Here is a 21,652-nt window from a genome sequence, read left to right as displayed (position 1 = left end):
GCTCTTCGTACTTTAATTATTAATTATTTTTGTTTGAAGTATCAGTCAGTTTACAAGAGTGTCTTCTAATTTGTGGGTGGATGTGAGATGATTGGAGAGGTGACACTAACCACAATACAAGGACATTTGATTGTATAAATAGCTTATTGCTTCCTCGGATTTTCCTTTATTAATTTTAATTTGTAAGCAGGATAAATGATTTTGTGGGCAGGCAGGTTTAGGAGCACATGCTGGCAGTGTGAAGCGGTTGATTCGGTTCCCATCCCAACAACTCTTATGCTACCAACGCCTGGGGGTATGCAACGGATTTCCTGCTCTGGGCCTGCTCTGTCTCGATTCTCATCGATGAAATGCCAATGGAAAATGCGAAATGGAAAATGGGAGTGAGAGTTGGGGGCGTAAAAAACGCAGCCAAATAAACGATGCGCAAGTCTTTTTTGCTGGATACTCACTAAACTAACCGATTAATGCACTTAATTTTAAATGGAATTCCAAATGTCTAGCACCGTTAGCTGCCTGGCTGATATGCGTGAGAGTGCGTGTGATCTATACGCGCGTGTGTGTGTGTGCGTGGTGTGCGGGTGTGCCAGTGGGTGCACGTGTATATATCAAAATGAACATGTCAAATAAATCAGCCTTATATTGAATGCAATTTTGTTTAATAACTAATTTCGCTCTCCAATTCATTATTTATCCAATTATCAAAAAATGAACACCGACACACACACAAAGACGCCCAGGCCGCTCCGATTCAGTTTCGATTCCAAGTGGAATAAGATATACATATCTAAGTACTCAAAAATCGCCACAACGACTCATTCCAAGCTCAGATACTTAGCCCTTAGCTACACACCTACTCGTAAATGTAATGTATCAAGTATAATTACTTATATATCGTTTTAGTGGATGCAACATACCGCGCTGAACCGGCATTTCTGCCGGTGAGATTTATAAATTTAATCGAACCCTTGCTCCTTAGGGGAGTTTGATTCAGAGTGTCCTTATTAGCTTAGAGATTACGTTATGTATACACACACACATCAATAACGACGATAAATATCAGAAGAAATGTATCAAGTCTCCGTCTATGATTCATATTCTGCTGAGCCTTCACTTCGATCTGCTGGAGCTGTCTGACTCAAATGCGAAGGATAACTAAAGCAAGAGGTCTATCCTACCATCGGAGTATCTATAAGATGCAGTAGAAAGTTGTACTATAGTTTCCGATGCGAATTATGCCATTCTACAATTCTGAGACCCTGGTGGAAACCGTGACTGTTCGGGAAATGCATTCATCTTGTAGGAAAAATGGAGTCCGTTTTATCGGAAACCGTTCTACTCAAAAAATAGGGATAACTGAAAGAATAACCGAAAGACGTAACTGAAAAGATGTGAAATCATAATAAAAACAAAGGTTTTGGTTTTTGTTTTTTTGTTTTTAATTATAAATAACAATTGTATATTTTTTAATAAAATTGGTGTTCTTGTTGTGTGGTTTTCTTTTCAAGAAAAAAATAAAAAGAAATATTATTTCTCGCTATTGTATGAATCTTGCATTCATGTTCGATGGATTAGAGCTTTGACCTTTACTGATATATATGTATGTATTTCTGATTCCATTTTCATTTAGCATTAATTCTTCGATTCCTTCATCTCATCTGTGTCACTTATTGTTTTAATCCTCCCTCTCGGGCCAGGTCAGATCGTAGATCGAAGTGGATAGAGTATAAAACCTCCGATCGGGCGATGTAACGTGCCTCGCATTTTCTTGCTTTTTTCGTGATTATGTGGTAATCGTACACAATACAATACAATATTGTATGAAAATAGTATGAAATATTAGCGATAATTATATAATAATGGATAGTTTTCTTTCTTTCATTCTTTGTTTTTTGTTGTTTTGTTTCTAAAAATATCACTTAAGTTTAAATAATTTCCAGAACGCAACGAAATAGATCGAGTTTACACACTTAACTACGTATGCGTGGTGTGTGTTTTTTGTGTGAGTGTGTGTATTTTTTTTGTGGTGCACGAAAATTAGCAAGAAAAACAATAATAATGATGACAATAATCATAATCGTAATCATAATCGTAATAAAGAATAGATGCCGCGACGGGCGACAGACAAAAAAAAAGCAAAATGATTTTGCATTTACTCCGTTTTCAATTTCACATTTCTTCAAGCTTTATATTTTGTTTTGTATCTTTTCTCCTTTTTTTTTAGGTGTAGTTACAAACGTTGTTGTTGTTGTGGGTTGGATTAAACTTATAGTTAATAAAAACGAAATACAAGTGTAAAAAATGTTGTTCAACTTTTTCGCATTACACAAAATGGCCACCATTATGAATTTCATTCAAATCACGGCAAACAATTTCAATGAAATTTTCGCTTGCGTGTCTCCATCGTATCTCCCCTTAACGGTTTTCTTTTTTTAAATCTCCCGCCTTTCCATAACGTTTCCGTATCCTTCAACTTTCCTCATAATTTTTTTTTTGCATCAATTTTCAAAAACATTTAAAGCTCTTGCCACTTAAGCTCAAGTTTCCCGATCTTTCCTTGATTATCTCCTTATAGCTTTCTATCATCGCGATTCGGTTTCGATTTGGATTCTTTATCCCATTGCACTTCGCTTTCTTTTATTCACTTTCACTTTTCATTTTTCGTTTTTTTTTTCTTTATCTGTGTATTGGTTATATATATACATATTCTAGACTTTAGTTTGTACTTCCAATTTGGTTAAGAATTCCTTGTGTATTTTCTTTTCTTCGTCCGTAAGTTCCCGATAATGCTTCGGCTCCTGCTCAACAATCTCAATATCTGGCTTCCTCCCGATACTACATAATATATATCTTTCCTCGCAAACCTCGCTGGGTCATTTGTGACGTCATTGTATTGTATGTTTATACCGTAATTTGAACAATTCACAACAGTTGCACAACGCAAAAAGTATTTTGTTTTGCCTTTAAATCTTAGATTTTAGTCATAAGTTCATTACAAATTAATTAATAGACGAATTTTGCTCATTTTTCGTTTTTGTGGGTGTTTTTGTTTTTAAAAAATATCAACTTAACAATGTATTAAAAATTTGAACATGATTGAAAAGTGTTTTCCTTCTGGCTCCAATAGAAATAATGACGGTTTCATTTTTGCTGTTTAATTAGTTAATAAGATCTGATCTAGTATCTTGTGGATATTTAACTGCTGTCTGTATGTCTGTCGACCTGTCTGTTTGTTTGCTTGCTTGCTTGGTTTTAAAATTCACTACATTTAAGTTTAAGTTGCTCCGTATTTCTATATGTTACATTAGCGTGTTTTGGATTGGACTTGGATTTTGGATCAGGGTAATTGTTCTATAGATGATTGAGAGTTTTTTTGGACTTGGGGGGACTATGGACTTTGTGGACTAAGGGTGTGGGTGTGGGTGGTGGTGGATGGGTGGTGCTTAATCAACTAGAATATTTAACTGTGTGTCCAACTATTGCCGCACGTATGCATGAAGTCGATTAATACTTAACTCTTAGCGATTTAACACACACATACAACTTGTATTTAAACGGTTTTTCTGGATTTGAATTACACATGGATTATGCAAGTAATTTAACTATTTAGTTTTGTATTTATGCCTATATAATGTGCAGATGCAACGCCTTGAATATTTTAAGATGCATATCTTTAGGTTTTATTTATGTTTTTTGTTTTTTGTCTACCTTCCTTTCTGTTTTGAATATTCTGCTTAATAGTTTCATTTTGATTTGCTTTGTTTTGAGTTCGTTTAGCTTGGGTTTTGCTTTTTTTCTTTGTTTAGAGCGAGAAGTAGAACAGAAATTGCACTTAATACTATAAAAAAATTTACTAGAGTTCTTACAAACTAAAAAAAATCAAATGTATATTTGCTTTAAATATTGTTTGTTTTGTTGTTGTTGTTGGTTTTGTTTTGTTTTGTTTATGTTTAGGTTTTAAATTATTTTTTTCTGTTTTTTTCTTTTGCATTTTTTTGTAATGTTTTATAGCATATATGTATTGTTTAACAGCTGGCATATACATAAGGTTTTCGTTTGTAAAAAACTGCCATCCGTTGCTGCTGCTTCAATGTATTAACATAAAAATTAACAAAGTCATTTTAGAAATAAATATGTATAGTATAATATGTATGATATAAAATAAAATTATTGTATATTGCAAATGTTGCCCGGGTGCGTTGTGTTGCAACTAGCAAGCTTTCAATGTTTGCTTTGCAACATTTTGCACGGCAGTTGGCAACACCAGCACAACAACAAAAGAGATACCGTTACGTGTTTAAGGTGCACATTACAATGCAGAGTAAATAAGAAGAGACCATTTTTCGTTTGCATTTCGCACAATGCATTTCGCATTGGCGATTTGTCCTGCGGCAGGCAGCAACAGCTTGTCCCAGCAGTCCAGTCTAACAGATGGATTACGGGGGCGATCTCTGGCGATGGTGGGTCAGTGGTTTGAGTGGTTCAGTGGGTTAGGAGTATCGCAGTTCGCAGGAGCTTAGCCCTGCATTAGCACGGCCTGGGCAGCCTGCTGCTGCTGATGCTGGCTGGCGGCTGCTCGGCTCCAGGCCAGCAACCCATTGGCGGCGGCCACCTGCTCCTCCTCCTCCAGCTCCTCCTGTTCCATTTCCTGCTCCTCCTCCTCATCCGCATCGGGTTCCTCCGCCTCCGGATCGTCTGTCTCCATTTCTCCTTCCTCAGCTCCCTCAGCATTGGTGGGTACGGATGAAATTGGCGCCACAATCACCGAAGTGGCCACACTGCGTATACGCACTGGCCTATTGATAATTGTGTTGCTGTTGGCGGTCACCGCGTAAGGATGGTGCTGGTTTTGGGCCACGTGGTGGCCCTGACTGGCTCCGTACCGCCGATTGGTTTTGATGGTGAGTGAGGCAGGAAGCTGTTTTCCTGCCGCCACTTCAGCTGCCAGTCGCACCACCGTGGTGGTCATTTTTGTTGCTGATGTTGTTGAATTGGGAGTTGTGGCTGGGTTTGCTGCTTTAACGGATGCTGATACTGCTGCCTTGGACTGGTGCGCCGACGCCTGGTTTGCCGCCTCCGTCGACGACTTCTGCCGCTTTCAGTCTCCGAAGCGGCTGCATGCCTTCTTCCACCGGCACTGGGTGCACCACTGGTCGCGCTTATCCATGCCATAGACCTTGCGGCATTTCTTGTTCTCCCCTCGCGTCCTCTTGCCCGGCGAGTGCGGTGTGTGCTTCACCGGCTGCACTGCCATATGCATGCTTCCACTGGAGTGGTTGCTGCTGTTGTTGCTGCTGTTGCTGGTGTGGTTGTTGCTGTGATTGTGGGCAACCAGGTTGCCGGCAGTTGTCTGTTGGTGGCGCATCTGTTGATGGTGGCTGTGATGCTGCTGCGCCGGGTTGTAGTTGGGCGTGATCGTCACACTGGAGACGAGATGCTGCTGGTGTTGTTGGTGATGGTGCTGTTGCTGCTGTTGGTGATGGTGCGCCGTAACGGTCACATTCTGCTGCGATAACTGCTGCAGCATATTGTTGGCACTGCTATTGCGGTGAATCACCGGACTGCTCGAGCTGCTACAGCTGCCACTGGGTGTGCTGCTGCTTCCCGCATAGTTGTGGTGGAGCGTGTGGTGATTGTTGTGGTGTTGCTGCTGCTGGACGCACGTTGGCGATGGATATGGCGCTACCGAGAGGGACGGACGGGTGGACGACGAGCGCGCATGCTTGGTGAGCGGCGAGGTGGAGCTGGCTCCCGGGTTGTTTCCCGTTCCGGTGGTATTGCTACCAATCCCGCCAGACGTGGCCGCCGCCGCTGGCCAGGTGTAGTCGTGGTGCACCAGGTGCGTGCTGGGAGTGCAGCTGGTGTTGTTGTTTTGCAGCTGCTGTTGGTGGGTGATCGGTATGCTACTATTGCTGCCGCTGATGCTGCTTCCAGCTCCACCACCAATGTGGTGATCCGCCCTCTGGTAGGTCACGCGGTTGTAGTGGCTTCGTCCTTGCCTGGAAAATTGAAACCGAAACATTAGTAAATATATCGTCCGTAATACATCGCTAACCGGAACTCACTTGAAGTTTCCCACAATCTGTTTCTGGTATTCCGGATCCTCGTGAGGCGGACGTGCCATGTCCCTGTGGCTAAGCGTCGGTTCGGAGGCCAAGTTGGTGGTCTTATCCAGCTCCTCATCCTCTTCTTCCTCCTCGTCATAGTAGAAGTCCTCTTCGTGTTCGCTGCAGCTGTCATATTCCCCGGAGCGGGCCTTTTTTCTGTAAAGCGAAGGGAAATTTAATTAAAAAATTCCAGGAATAGAGAGACTTCAAGGATTCACATTCTAAAAGCTTAAAAAATAAATAGCGGTATTTATCGGCACAATTCAAATAAAAGTTGTTTGCCATCCCTGGTAATCACTGATGATTCGCGTTGCCAACTGCCAATAATTTTATCGGTTTTTCTAAAGATGGAAGTTTATCAAAAAACCGATAGCAACTATCGAAACTTTTCGCGAAAACGAGGCATTGCCATTGGCAAATCTTAACTCCCATAGATGGCGATAGGCGCAAAAAAATCAATACGAAATCAACAAAAAGTGATCGATTTGTAGCAATTGCTAATAGCAGCGCGCCAATTACTATAGCAGCTGCCGTCACGAGATAAAAGAAACAGCGCACATTTGTTGTGGAAAATTTTGCAGCCATCGCCGTCGCCGCCGCTGTCGCTGAAAAAAATTTGCGCGTCTGTCTGTCTGCCTGCGTCTGTGTGCGTTTTTATTGTAAGGTTGAGAGCGTGCATGTGTGTGTGTGAATATTGCACGGTCTACATTGTCAATTAACAAAAAAAGATTTAGCGCTGTGATCTGTTCCTGCCGAGAAAGAATCTTGCACACTTGAGCATCATGTCTAGTCTGCGACTCGAGGAGAACCGAAAACTAGCCACCGCCGCCGCCGTCTGCCCGCTCAGCAATTGCCAGTTCAGCGGCGTGGTAATCAGCGCCATCGCCGACGAGCAGAAGCTGGAGTTTGCCAACAAATACAAGGGCAGCTGTACACTGCTCTGCAGCTACGACTCCCAAGGTGTAGTCCTCCGGATAGTAGACGGTAGGCCCTCCAGATGATATAATCACCGAAAAACTTGCTAACTCAAACTCTTAATCTTTTCAGACGATGACCGCAACCACGTGCTCAAGGAGTACATGGTATCTGCCGACACGGATGCCGCCCAGATGGGCAGACGAAGCTATGCCGTCTCATTAGAGTCCGACAACCTGGTCCTGAGGTTTTCTAGCGAACAGGACCAGCAGCTGTTCCGGAAGGTAGTGGAGAATGTAAAGCACCTAAGGCCCAAGTCTGTGTTCTCACAACGCACCGAGGAGTCCTCCGCCTCGCAGTACTTCCAATTCTATGGCTACCTCAGTCAGCAGCAGAACATGATGCAGGACTATGTCAGGACGAGCACCTATCAGAGGGCTATTTTGGGCAATTCAATCGACTTTCAAGTAAACTAAAGAGATTTTTTTCCTTTGGAGCTATTTGTGTAACTAATAATGGTCCACTTTCAGGATAAGATTGTTTTGGATGTGGGAGCTGGTTCTGGCATTTTGTCCTTCTTCGCCGTGCAGGCTGGTGCTGCCAAGGTCTACGCCATTGAGGCTTCCAACATGGCTCAGTATGCCCAACAACTGGTGGAGTCCAACAATGTGCAGCATAAGATCTCTGTGATACCGGGCAAGATCGAGGAGATCGAGCTGCCCGAGAAGGTGGACGTTATCATATCGGAGCCTATGGGCTACATGCTCTACAACGAGCGCATGCTGGAAACGTATCTGCATGCCCGGAAATGGCTGAAGCCGCAAGGCAAGATGTTCCCCACGCACGGCGACCTGCACATCGCCCCCTTTTCGGACGAGTCGCTCTACTCGGAACAGTACAACAAGGCCAACTTTTGGTATCAGTCTGCTTTTCACGGTGTGGATCTGACCACGCTGCACAAGGAGGGAATGAAGGAGTACTTCCGCCAGCCCATTGTAGACACCTTCGACATCCGCATCTGTATGGCGAAGTCGGTGCGTCACGTGTGCGACTTTCTCAATGACAAGGAGGACGACCTGCATGTGATTGGTAAGTGCTTTCGGGGTTACAGTATAATATATATGCTAATCTGAATTATGTCTTTAGACATTCCGCTCGAGTTTCATATACTGCAGACAGGTATCTGCCATGGACTGGCTTTCTGGTTCGACGTCGAGTTTAGCGGCACCAGCCAAAACGTATGGCTATCAACGTCGCCCACAGCACCACTGACACATTGGTACCAGGTGCGCTGCCTGCTCCCCATGCCCATCTTTATTAAGCAGGGCCAAACACTTACGGGTCGCGTGCTCTTGGAGGCCAATCGGAGGCAGTCCTACGATGTGACCATCGACCTGCACATCGAGGGTACGCTAATCTCGTCGAGCAACACCTTGGACCTCAAGAATCCGTATTTTCGGTACACGGGGGCGCCGGTGCAGGCACCGCCGGGGACTAGTACGCAGAGCCCGTCGGAGCAGTACTGGACGCAGGTGGACTCGCAGGGCTCACGCAACTGTAAGTACCATTTTGAGATATTCGAGAGGAAAGCTAAGCTATAACTTTCTTTATAGCTTCTAGCATGCTTAATGGCACCATCAGCGTGAACGGGATGGGCGACGGCAGCATGGACATCACCCATGGACTTATGCATCCGCACTAAGGCAGCGATTTATAATACATCTTTTCTGGGAATTCTCTTTGCTCTAAGTCCGCTAAACTTTTAATGATTGGTTCTATTTTATTGTTCAGCTTTTGTGTTACGACGTTTATATGTTTAGGTTATTTATTGTACACTGTTAATTTATTATTGTGCCTACCTACCTTCCAAATTGATTTTACCCCTTTTCATTCCCCCCCCTTCCTTTTTTAAAACTCGAAACTCTATTGGCCGCTTAACACGATCGGATGAGAAGAGAAACCCAGCTAGCCAGCCACCCAACCAACCAACCAACCAACAAAAAACAATCAACAAATCAAGGCAGACTAATGTAGTTGTTTAGAACACACAGCATATTAATAAGCCTAAGCTAATTTTAGCCCATAGTAATTAGTGTTTTTAACGTATGTAAAATGTAATAACGATATTTAGCCCGTGCGGGTCAGCGCTTCAGGAAATTTTCTTAGTTAATATGCCAATTGTCACTTGCAGTTTTGTGCCGAAAGCTTTGATCAAAAACCCGAATCAGATCGTGTATTGTATCTATTGTGCGTGTTATATTATATTGTGTGTCCCTTCCTGTTAGTTTCAATTATTTTTGTACTTGTGCCGCATTTTATCGTGTGTTTTTAACCTTAGTTCGTTTTCAAATTGTAAGAAATTGCTCATAGGATTATAGTGCTAAGTTACGAGAGATTATACATACATGCCTACCTATCACACAAACCCCTCAGTTTGAGTTTCAGTTCACAGATCCTACTATACCGCCGTCTGCCTGCCCAGCGCATATAGTTGACACTATAAATATATATATACCTAGATATAAACTTAGTGTACGCCAACCAGCATAAATACCAATACAGACTCCGACACTAACGTATCTTCATTATTGTGTTCGCCAGAGGCGCATCCTGTGTGCGTGCTGTACTTTCTAGACCTGTTCATTTGCCAGCAACAACACTAACAACACCATCGACACACATGCATTACTACCTAGACACCCACACACTGCATACATAAATATAAATATATACAATTATATATACGTATACAGATATATCGCATATATGCAGAGATGAAAAAAAAAACAATGTCAAAGCAAAAGCAAAAAAACAAAAAGCGTCTTTTATTTGCGGACTTTACATTGGGTGGTGGCCCCTTCCCCCACTTGGAGACCCTTTTCGGCTATTACATAGGAAACGCAGTGCCTTGTGCAGTTCGCGGATCGGGCGTGGGTGTACGGACCTTGGCCTCAAAACCAGCCCCCATCGCCCAACCGAACCCTCAAGGTGCGCAAAGTAATCTGCGTGCTGGACGGGACGGTATGGTGGGTGGCAGAATAGTACGTGTGACCTGCTTACTGTGTTCGAGTGCTCTACTTTCGAGCTTCGGCTTCGGCTTTGGCACAGTGGAATCGAGCGGACAGAGTGCACTTTGGCAGAAGGTCGCAGCCCACGGTACGGTGGCTAAGTCAAGGCTCCACCCACTTGCTGCTGCACCCCTACAAGGGCTGTGAAAAGTCCTCGAAATTTCATCCTTTGATATCAGACCCGAGCGTAGGAGTTGTACCTATCCCTTCGCCTGCCCGCATAGTAATATCTACCCTATCCCGAATCACTTGCTTATATAACCTGGACGCTCTGATATAATTTTTCCACTTACCTCAAGTGTATTTTCCTGACGTGGCGCTGGATTTTCTTGTGATCGAGCTCGGTGTAGTCGCAGCCCCCATAGAGACAGCGGAACTTTTTGGACTGAAACGAGAAAAGAATGGAAAATAAGATTAGTGCGGGTCATTAAAAATGAATCAAGAAAAGTGGGTATCATTAGCAGCGATTAGGGCATACTTGGCGGGAAGAAGGATGCAGCAGGGAGTCTGCGGAGGCGCTCACGGAGACGGACGACGTGGAGGAGGAGTGCGAGGAGCACTCTCCCGAGGGACTGTCGCCGCCATAGCTCTCGTAGTCGCTGCGCTCCACATAGTAATTGAGTGCCAATGTGTTCATCCTGGCGATGGCTATATCACTATCAGCCGTTGCGGTAGCAGGAGCTAGTACAACCGGTGCCGGCCCGGTGCCAAATGCGACTGTGTTGGTGCGGACAATGCAACTGGCTGGCTGCCTGGCTGGTCGGTTGCCTGGCTTGGCTGACTGCCTGAATGCCGAGCGCCGCAAACGATGCCGCCCGAGTGACGCTGCACTGATAACAGGCCCCGGGACCGGGTCCGCGTCCGGGCCCGGTCCACGGAGTGCCCTTGCCGAGCATCCACCAACTGCCCCCACCACCCTCAAGCCCCAGCCCCTGCCCTTATTTACTGGGTCACCTTGTGGTCGCTTTGCTCCGTTTGTCGTTCGCCTTGACACGCTTTTTCCGCTCAGCTTTTCGCTTTCTGATGCGCCGGAATTTATGCTGCGCTTTATGCTATGAAGGTTACAGCAGCGCTGCAGCAGTAGGAGCAGGAGCAGGAGCAGCTTTGATGGCAGTTGACCCAGTTTTTATACATACGCTGTCACAGTTTTTGGTGGAAAACTGCAAACAACTGATTGCGTCCTTGTTTTGCATTTCGGGTGTCCTTGTGCGGCGGCTCAACAAATTGAAAATTAAGTTTTGGGTTTTTTTGGTTGCGGCCTTGGGTGCAGCAAGTGATTAACGATTTGTTTACAGCATTTCGGCTTCAGATCTACTTAAAGTTGGCACGGTCACTTGCTGGGAAAATGTACAGGGCGTACATGAGACCACACGGCGTATGAGCAATTTTCGCTATAAGTACGGAAAAGCTGGCAGCCATTTAGAGGAAAAGCGGTGGTGAAGCCTGCCAACCACAACGTAATCATAAACATAAATATCTTGCGCTACTTAGGCGGCGTAAATTGTTGACGCACGTGGTTGTGCGGAGCATTAGCTTGAAGGAGAACCAAAAAGAAAAACCAGGAAGAGTGGAAAACGAGGGAGCTGGGCGTTGTACACACTTTTCGTTTTAACTTGGTGCAATTAGTGGGCAGCTTTCCGGGCGGCAGGATACAACGCATATCCTGGCCCATAAATAAAAGCCCGCAAAGCCAAAGCCACACGCACAATTGTTGCCAGATGTGATGTGTGTGCTTTTGCCAAGTGTTTTTCCTGTTTTTCCTGCCAGCTTTTCCTGCCAATGTTTGCAGTTTGTGGGAGTTGCCCGGCCGCCTTCGTGACTGGCATCTTAATGCTCTCTGAACGGGTTTATTAATGCCTCAATTTTGTTCCCCCCGTCCGATGGTTGCCCGATAAGCCTAATATCGTTCATTTGTCAAACGCTGCGTATGCGTAATTTTCAATTCCCCAGCTGACGTCGCTGTTTGCTTTTCAATTATATTCAATTAAAGCGCCAACCGAGCTCCGAATCATGTTGGGCTTTCAGTTTTGCTCATCCTCCCCAGTCCCCCAACTCCCAGTGGCAGCAGTCTGTGCTGCCATTTATTGCCACCTGCCAAGTCACTCGAATCTAAAAGTAAATTAAAGCAGCTTGAGTTATGTATGGATGGATGTCCGCTCTGGTGTCCTCTGGTGTTCTGTTCTGTGATGTAAGTGTATTGGTGCGTGTTAATTATCTGGCTCTAATGAGGGAGCCAGGGGCGAGGGACGGCAAAATGCCTGTTTGCTAATGAAAGAAAACCATTCAACGGTAGAACTCCAGCTGGCAGAACTTTTTGGGGAACGGCCGGAAAACGGAAATAAAATTCCACCCCGGTCCAGAGGCATCACATTACGGCGGCACAATGACTACCGCACTGTGTCCTGATTTGGTGGCTCATGCTGTGCCGGCAGCCGTGGCCAGAACAAGGACCTCTTTAAGGATGCCACTTTGTATGCTCCAAAATATAAAGAAATATATTACAAGATACAGTTTTTCCCCAAAATTGTATTTCAATTTAAAAATTGTATTTCTCTATTAATTTTAGGTCCTAATAACTCCCCAAACAATCGATTTATTGTACGCCCCAGCTCCTGGGCGATTTCAATGAAAATTTACTTGACACATCTTTGGGAAAACTCTACCAAACACACATACTAGCTACGTGCGTGGGGTAAATAAAAAGTTTTCCTGTTTTCGTGCTCTCTCTCTTTCTCATCTCGGTGCTTTGCCTTCGCTTTTCCCATTTCCCACTTTCCCGGCGGCGGCAGCGGCAAGCATAAACAACCCCAAACCCCAGAGAATCGGAAGCCGAAAATACACGGAAAACGGAAATGCGAACCGAAATCGAAACCGAAATCAGAACAGCTGTGGAAGGACAGTCGCGAAATTGGGTCAACTGTATATAGACGATGCTATATGCCATATATACGACCTCCTCCTTGATAGTGCCTTTGGGGGTGGGTTTTCCTCTCTTTCGCTGTTAACAGCAGAAGAGAATCGAAATGGGGGTAAGAGAGAGCACTGAAGCGGGCTTTCGAAGAGAATGCGCATGTTGGCGGAATTGGGTCACTGGAAGGCCAACATAGAATCCCCGCAGAAAAGTGGAGCGGAAGCGTAAATTATTGACTCCCAAAAATAGCACACACTGTGTATATAATGATATACTTTCGTACTTTTCGGGAAAAGCCTGCCTCAAATACGTATGCATGGATCAGGGCATTTTTTATCAGAGGTTGCCCCATGGGTGGTGGCATCTGGTAGCAGATTCACCTTCACGCCTAATAACAGACATTAAAGGTTTTTTTTTTGGCCCACAAGAACAGAAAAAAAAGATGGCCCCTAATAGGGCTTAATGCCCGGAAAACTCGAATTGCACTCACGGCGCCGTTTACATTTCAACGCCCGCGTCGCCATCATCCCATTAAAGTCGGCCCATCTAAATCAGGCCCACGAAAGTAGGCAACGCAAAGCGCTGTCTTGCCCCGAAGGCTCAGCACTCAGGTCTCTGGGCCCAGAAATTTTCGGTGTGCGCTCCATTAAAGCCGCCTAAGTTCGTCATGGCAATTTCTATAATTTACATTGCCAGGGAAGCCAGTGTTTGGGGGGGAATTACATTATATGTTCGGGAATATTTGCAAAGAAGGCACCGCAAAAAAATCCACCCATGTTTCCCATCATAAGCGACTCGAAGCGTTGATAATTTGTTCCGTCTCAATAGATCTTAACAAGACTTTGGAATACTTTGTTGTGAATGTTTAATTTATTTAAAATAAGCTTTAAATATTCTGAAAATATTTTTCCGCGTGGTTGACTTGCAATTGATTACTTGCCACAAATCGAATTCGAGTAGAGTTTGCATGTGGGTGGCTGTTTTTAAGGTCTTATCACTGTGTTTTCAGGCAGCAACAAAATTGGGTCACGTTGGCAAGGGGTGAGGACGGGAATTGCCAGCGGGGAAAATCAGAAATAGCTTTCCACAAAACTTTTCGTTGACTTTATCATTTTCATCAGCAACACCCACACCCACACCCCTACTGACACACACACACACAGCACATGCAATAAATTGTTGCTTGGGAAATTCTATTTTTGTAACGAGTTGCAAAAGAAAATTGGGGTTGTTGTTGTTTGGGGGGTGAGGGTGAATAGTTGTTTGTATTTTGAATTCAACGGTTTTTGAGTAGATTTTCGAAAACTTGATTACACAATGGTGCGTTTGATGGCCTCGCCAATTTGCTGGGCGCTTAATTTGATTGCGTTTAAATAATAAAAATACAAAAAATGAATTCGCAGACAGTGACAGAGTGGAGTGTCATAAATATATGAAGACCTGCTACATACACACATGCATAACTGATGTGGCAAACACACGCGAAATTGTCATTGCCGCGGGGTTTGGGAAATGTTGGAAAAACGGCAAAAAGTGGGGGGGGAAAAAAGGCTGACAACGACAACGACAACGGCAACGATGGAAGCTGAAATTGAGGTTGAGTGTTCATTCATTCAACAAATATGACAATGGCGTTGATTTTGATATTTTTTGAGCGAGCAGGCAGACAGAAGCACAATAACCAACTCTTGGCACTCTTGACATGGCCAAAACCCGGCTAGATGTCGCGGCTTAAGGGTTGGGCCACCAAGCCACCCACTTACACTCACACAGCCAAGTATTGGCAGGGGCAGATGCTGACACGTTTTGTATATAAAATTTATGTGAAAAGTTCGTGAACACCGAATGGCGAACATGTTGCCAAAAAACGGAGCTCAACTTGAAGGCTTAAATTTATATGTTCAAAAAATTAGATTACACTGAATGGCTGAAATGCAATGGCTGCACTGAGAACTGAGTACTGAACAGGATGTGACCTCCTCTCGGCCACTTCCGGCAGTCATGGCTTCCTCCGCCAGCCCGAGAGTATGCCACACTTTGTCCTTGGCTTTGGAAAATTATTAAGTTACCGACTGCCCAGCCTTGGGGAAGTGCAAATCACTTTAGTCGGAGCTTTAGTGATTTATTTATTGTTTTTTTAAAGAGAAACTGCTTTGAAGACTTGCTATGTGAAGGTGTGGAGGCGACGACAATATCCTGCCACGCTCAATTTACCACAACATAGAGCAGGCCAACCCCCGGGGGCATAAAGTTTCTAATCAGTGAGAATGCCCGAGTAACAAGGCCAGCAGCCTTGGGGCAACTTAATGGCCACCGCAGGCCGACTGCCAGCTTCAACCCTTGGAAAACCCAGATCCGTCCTGCCACTACCCCTTCCCCTCTTCGGTTATCACTGTTCATTGTCACATCTCCCGCCAGGACGAAGGAAGCACACAATGGGCCACAGAATCCAATTATGACATAAAAATTTTCGTAAATTGTAAAATGTAAATTTTCGCCCTCTCCAAAATAAGGGATTTTCACTTGTCCCGAAAGATAAGCGGTCCAGGACAACCAAATTATTATTTGACACACGTAAATTTTCCAAGGGCTGCTGCTAATAAAATGTGTGTGGTTGGCTGGCTGGCTGGATGACTGGATGGGTGGCTGGCTGCATTTGCCGTTGACTTTTATTGCTGCGGTAATTGCCAAATGGAGCTTGAATGGGTTGCCAGCCCCTCCCCCTTCCTCCTTCCACTCGATGTGTCAACCATTTTCCCACAATCCTAGCGGAACGGTCCTAATCAACACAGACCTTAACAAGATGTGTGGTTGCCAGGCAGGATAGTGACGGCGATGATGGCCTGAAAGGACGCTGGACGTTAAACCTAAAAAGTAATTGGCTTACAGGGGGAATGTCAAAGTTTGTGACAGGCCCGGAGCGAGAAGCATTCCACACTGAATCCAACTGTACCTTCATCAAGTAGAAATAAATACGTACGTGTCTCACACCGAGAAGACTAAAATCCACGGACATGGCATTTAAGTTTAATCCAAGACGTATCACCGGAGGAGTCTCCTAGTTTCTCGCTGTGCATTTGGTCTGTATTTATGGGGCTAGGGGGGGAGGCAGCTCATCTATTTTCATTTGAGCCCGACTGGTTGCCATTTGACCGAGTGGAAACTGCGTTTGTCTCCGGCTTAAACTGTACCAAGATGGGTGACCCAGAAACACTGGGCCACAAATGCAGGCCCAGTAAGCCAGTGGAGGTCCCAGTAACTGGGTCACACAGAATCAGAATCAGGTATATATATATATATTTTATATATAATGCCACAGCGAGGAGGGGATGAATTCACTTTGCGCCTGGGTGACCTTGCAGAATTGCAATTTCAGCCAGGACGAGGCGGCTGAAACAACGATGAAACGCCAACAACAATGAGTGGTAGAGCCCGATAGCATTACATACATGGCAGTAACTGTACTTGGCGAAATTTATGTATGCTGGGGGGTACTGGGAGCAGCCATTTGTCCCTGCCATTTGCTCTGAGCCAGCGCTTTGGTGCTGGGAAGGATGCAGAACTAAACCAGGTCAAGCGTACCCCCGACACGAGATGCATATGGAAGAGCGTTGAGGCTGGTGTGTGTATCCGTATCTGTGTCTATGTACTGCCAGGCAGTGTCACAGTGTATCTGGGAATTTATGCTGCACTGCCACTGTCACTGACTGCCTCGATGCCTTCAGAGATGTAAATTGGAAAATATCTCAATTTAAATTGAGCGTAGAGCTCTGAGCTTTTCCCAATAGCCGGCTCATATTTCAGGAGCGCGATGGAGCGCCCGAAACGCTCCAGCCATTTGAAGACCATTTGGGTCTCCGGAGGCACATTTCAATTTAGCCCCCGAAGGCAATCGCCTCGTAAACTGGCCCTGACAACAATTTGATGCCCTGACGGGCGGATACGGCTGCGGGGCGAGGCACGTGCCGGAAAAATGGCCATCTAATAATTTTCCAACAGAAAGGAGGAAACTGACAGAAAAACTGCGCAAAACGGCCAGAAGAACACTTGAAATGACCAAAAACGAAAAAAGTATATAATCAACTTGTGGGGCCAGAGCCATTTCTTTGGGGTTTTTTGGTAATAGAAGTGGCAGTGGTGGTGGTGAGTCTATCATTTCCCCAAGGACGGAAAATATCGGTTGGCCAAAAAGGGAGTGGAGGAGGTTCACATTACTTTTCAGGTATTATGCGCCACTCAAAAGTTGTCATTTGTCGTTTAAGTTAAGAAGGAAATAAAAAATAAAAAGCGAAGAGAAACGCTCTAAATGCGGCAAAGGGAAGCTCTAAGCCTTGCATGTGTATGTTTAAAATTCCGTTTTTAATATGGCCAGAACGGGCCGGCGGGGAAAGTTGGTGTAAGCCGCTTATGGCCAACAAATTAGACATGGCGGCAATCGGCTTTCGAGTGTCGCCGAATCATACATGCAACATGTTGTGAACTTCCATTGAATTGTCTCTTAATCCCCGCAGAGGTAGGGCGGCGACTTCCCTATATGGACCATCGAAAAACTAAGTATATGGGTTAATACGGACTTAGGCAAATGCTTCGGCGTCTGCGGGCCGTGCAAAGTTTCCAACACAAAGTCCTGGGAAAAGTCCTTCGAATCGAGTTTGCAGCCTGGCATACTTTCGCCTCGGCCCTAGATGTTTACCTTACCCAATCAACGAAGGGCTTAGTTCCCCGCCTGGGAGCAATCAAATCGAAGGATCAACTTTGGTCTTGGATGATTATTTCCGTTAACATGCAAATATTTCCACTCTTTATCGGGTGGCGGCTGTTCCAAACTTTTGGCTCGGCTTGGGCGCAAATCCAATTGCCGATTGCAGCAGCAGCAGCAGGTTGCATCAACAGCAACAAAGTCGAAGCCAAAAACTTTACAGGGCTGAACAGAGATAGAGACACAACTGCAGAAAGAGACAGAGTCAGTGGGAAGACAGAGAGAGAGTGATAGAGGGAGCCGCAGGCGGGTTGAATTTCAATTTCACTTCCATTGCACTTGCAAATTGAACACGCACGCCGTCCAGAAAATAAAACAAGGAAAACAAACGTATGGAGGAAAAATATACATATACAAGAAAATTGGAAAGCAATTTCTATTTTCTCCAAAAAAAAAAGGAAAATACAAATACAAAAAAATGAAGAGACGGAGAGACAAATGCTGCATTAAACATAATTTTGTTTCCATTCTATTTTCTTTGCATATTTTATGCAGAAAACGGAGAGGATAAGCCCCACAACCCTTTTCAGGTTCAGCCAGAACAGGCAGGGATTTCAGTATCGGATTTAAATATTCAATTTTAGAATATACTCCTTTGGAATACACACACATACTCCTTGGAGCAGCAGATGTTCCCACTTAGCCGACCAATTTGCCAAGACTTTTCAAGATAACCAGCTGAACTTTCAACTTTTAGCCGTTTTTTTAGAGGGTCTCGGGGCAAGTGTCAACGCCTCTAATTGCAAATGATAACGGCATCTCTACTTGGCTTAAAGACCAAGTTTCCAACTTTGGTTTTCTTTGTCTTCCTCCCCCAGGAAAGTGTCCCTCCGCCGGAGCTTTTTAATTTCTTTCCTGACCCAATTCGGAATACTTTTCATTATGCAGCAAGGACTCCGGCGAAAGTGTCGCCTTCTCTGTCTCTGTCTCCTTGTCTGTCTTTGTCTCTGTTTTTTTTCTCTTCAAACTTATTTATTTTCTCTTTCTTGCTGCCCCTGAGGAAGCTTTGTGTTTCGCTTGGCTTAAACCCCGTCTGTGGCTGCTTGGAGCTTCCTGTTTAGATAAAATGCCAAATGCCGGAAGATTTTTAATTAGAATTTTCTTTCTTTTACCTCTTGACTTGCCAGCCACATTCATCCCCCTTCTATCCTGTATCGTTTAAACCTATTGACTCAAACAATAACCCCGAACTAAATTGGGGAAGAATCGTTCGACCGAGATCCGAAGGAAAAAAAAGGTAAGGCATAAATATCGTCTAAGCAATTTGGCAGCTTAAATCATTTTCATAATTCATAATTCTGCATAGCTTAGCGGGGCATTACCGTCCACCTCCTTGGTTTGTTATTAATTTTGTTTTATCATCTGGCCCGAACCACACTCCCCTAACCCCAAATCGCCTTGTCTTTGGTAATATAATACACGTTTCTTAATTAATTCAATTTGCTTGCGGTTTGGTTCTTTTTCGCCCCGGCCCCCAGGGGTATCTGGTTTATTTTTGTTGTTTGCGGCTTTTGGAAATGTTGAGCAATTGTAATTCGATATGGAAAATGGGGAGTTCGTGATCCGGAGGAGTCAAGCTGGAGTTGTCATAATTCGGCCCATGAATGTGTTTGGAGGGAATCGAATTCCCGCCCCCATACATGGGGGTTGGAAAAAGAAACAACACCCGACGACCCGTCGACTGATATCGGTCAAATGCAATTTATAGACCTCGAAACTTAATTGAAATTCAACGCCGATAGATAGAATATCCATTGGGTGGACGTGGCGAAACATTTGCATTGACAATTTGACAACTGCTGGACATGGACATGGAAGCCCGCGGAATGCAAATGGCAAGCGGCCCAAAACGAAAACCAAAAATAAAATAAAGAAGCTGGCTATTGGCCGGCAACAGCTGCCCGGCGAGCAGAAGAGGAAAAAACAATTGACAGCGAAAGTGAATGAAAAGCGAGGCAAACAGAGGCACATGGCAATTTTCATAAATTTTCAGTTTGGCCAAAAGGCAGTGCCGAAATTTCCGCATTTTTTCCACCGATTGCCCGGCTGTGGTAGGTAGTCCAGGCAAACATTTTGCATGAATAACTTTCGTAATGACCAGGGACAGGCAACCTGGCTGCGATTGAAATTCAGGGAGCTGAACGAGTCTGGGAGTCTGGAGTATGGAGTTTTTTTTAGGCGGCATACCCGGCGTATGCGCGATTTAAATTGCCTTTTTGGCTTCGATGGCTGAATGGCCCGATTTTCATTCGTTAACCGTTCAATGGATTTCAACGACCAACTTTGTATAGCCATTTTTTTGGGGATAAGCTGAACTGAACCGTATTGCAAAGCGATTCTGGTTTTTTGTTTCGTCCATATTGTTGCTTTGGGCATTTGATATTTTTGCTGCTTAAAAAAGCGGTTAAAAAGTCAACTTACAGTGGCAGTAGCAATGGTAATTGGTAAGCTCTCAGGGTTAATACTTTTCATGGCACTCACCTGTAAATAGACAGAACAGCAATAGGGCTTAATTAAAATTTGCGTGTGGAAATATTTCAATTCAAAGTTTCATAAAGGTTATATTATTGGAAAAAAACGGAGTATGGTACATTTACATTTTATCTGATGATGAATTTCCATGGAAGACCCCATGACACCGCCCTGTTACTGTGTCGAGTTCTAGGTATAACATTATTTTGGGGTTTTCCCAGCCTTCCACGCTCCCTCGCTTCGATTTTCCCGGTGCTCTGGCATTGAACGCGGCCATGGAAAAATCACCATTTGCCGTTGCGATGTCAAAAACTGGCACAAAGCGTCCTACGCCGCCCATTCCACCGCCCACCTTGGGTCGCATGTGGCAAGGATACGAGCTTGTGGCACAAGCAGAAGCAGCAGGCGGCACTAGAGGAAGAGATAGCCTCGTGTTCCCATTTCCAAGTTTACCATGTCGGGGTCAAATTGTTAGCTTACTTTCGTGAGCAAACAAATTGCGGCTACTGCCACTGCGGATCGCCTAAATATGTGCTGCATTTTCTTCTACTTTTTTTTTCGATTTTTTCCTTTTGGCATTTTCATGTTGTTGATTAACGATAAGTGCAAGGCATTGACATGATTTCACGAACGCTTCTGTCCCACTCTCCATGTGGCCCTAAAAGTAACTAATTGGCCGTGTAATTACTGGCCAGGAGTTGCCTTGCCGATTGCATGTCGGAAAGTCGGGAAGTCGATTTTCTCGGAAAATGTACAGACGGCTTTTAATTGAGAGCCTCCAGCCAAATGCATGACTAAGAGGCCCGAAATCGAGTTATAAATTTAGTTAATTAAATCACTGAGAGCCGAGAAATAAAAACAATTACAAGTGCAGTGAGCGTCGGCCATTTGTCATGCATGCGCCGCCATTAATCAAAAGTTGAATAACCCCACAACCCCATCTATATATTTATTTACACCACCGGATCCACCGATCCAGAGCTGGAGTCAGAGCCCACCTTGGCTTGCCGAAAAAATAAAGGCTTACGATTAAAATCAGCTGGCTACTTTAGTGGACGTAATTGTTATTAAAGATGCTCGTGGCTGGACTGAAAATTAAGTGAAATTACTCATCGTTAGGTGGGCAGGGTAGGGAGGTTAGGTGCCTCGGGCCAAAGGCACTGCATACGCACGGGCGTTGGCCAATGATGGATTGCCCCAGCTGAGATAATTGACCTCTAAATATACTTGGGACACAGCCGCGGCGCGGCGGAGGTGGTAGTGGTGGTGGTGCGAGGCCTGCGCCGCAAAGTAGGCTAAAAATATGGCACACAACGCCCAGCACGGTGCCACCAAAAAGGACGAGACCTTGCGTTGGCGTTGCCTCTTGCCTCTTGCCACTTGCCGGTTGGCTGTTCAGGGCTTTCGGGTACAACAACCT

General features: G+C 44.7%; 3 protein-coding genes across 7 annotated transcripts in view; 1 reads left to right on the top strand and 2 right to left on the bottom strand.

Annotated features, from left to right (window-relative positions):
* Positions 1-1,415: 1,415 nt before the first annotated feature.
* Positions 1,416-4,969, bottom strand: LOC138926680 (zinc finger homeobox protein 3-like). Its single transcript, XM_070281646.1, has one exon. It carries the CDS (start codon positions 4,967-4,969, stop codon positions 4,517-4,519), a length of 453 nt encoding a protein of 150 aa, XP_070137747.1. The 3' UTR covers positions 1,416-4,516.
* The window catches only part of Glut4EF (Glucose transporter 4 enhancer factor), a 110,940-nt gene continuing 94,181 nt past the window's right edge, over positions 4,894-21,652 (bottom strand). For 4 of the 5 annotated variants that reach the window (XM_070281641.1, XM_070281642.1, XM_070281644.1 and 1 more), the window contains 4 exons: positions 20,182-20,241; positions 10,384-10,475; positions 6,066-6,263; positions 4,894-5,999 (listed from right to left, as the gene is read on the bottom strand). In XM_070281641.1, the coding sequence (XP_070137742.1) occupies positions 5,099-5,999; positions 6,066-6,263; positions 10,384-10,475; positions 20,182-20,241 (1,251 nt within the window). In that variant the 3' untranslated portion in view covers positions 4,894-5,098. The remainder of the gene's footprint in view (positions 6,000-6,065; positions 6,264-10,383; positions 10,476-20,181; positions 20,242-21,652) is intronic. The other variant, XM_017247212.3, reaches the window with a different exon arrangement.
* On the top strand, positions 6,500-9,447 carry Art4 (arginine methyltransferase 4). The gene is made up of 5 exons (XM_017247214.3): positions 6,500-7,091; positions 7,155-7,489; positions 7,553-8,111; positions 8,169-8,579; positions 8,636-9,447. Exons 1-5 carry the CDS (start codon positions 6,890-6,892, stop codon positions 8,722-8,724), a joined length of 1,596 nt encoding a protein of 531 aa, XP_017102703.1. The 5' UTR covers positions 6,500-6,889; the 3' UTR covers positions 8,725-9,447.

Source organism: Drosophila bipectinata, chromosome 3R (genome assembly GCF_030179905.1).
Source record: "Drosophila bipectinata strain 14024-0381.07 chromosome 3R, DbipHiC1v2, whole genome shotgun sequence".
Lineage (NCBI taxonomy): Eukaryota > Metazoa > Arthropoda > Insecta > Diptera > Drosophilidae > Drosophila > Drosophila bipectinata.
This window is presented reverse-complemented; position numbering and strand designations above follow the sequence as displayed.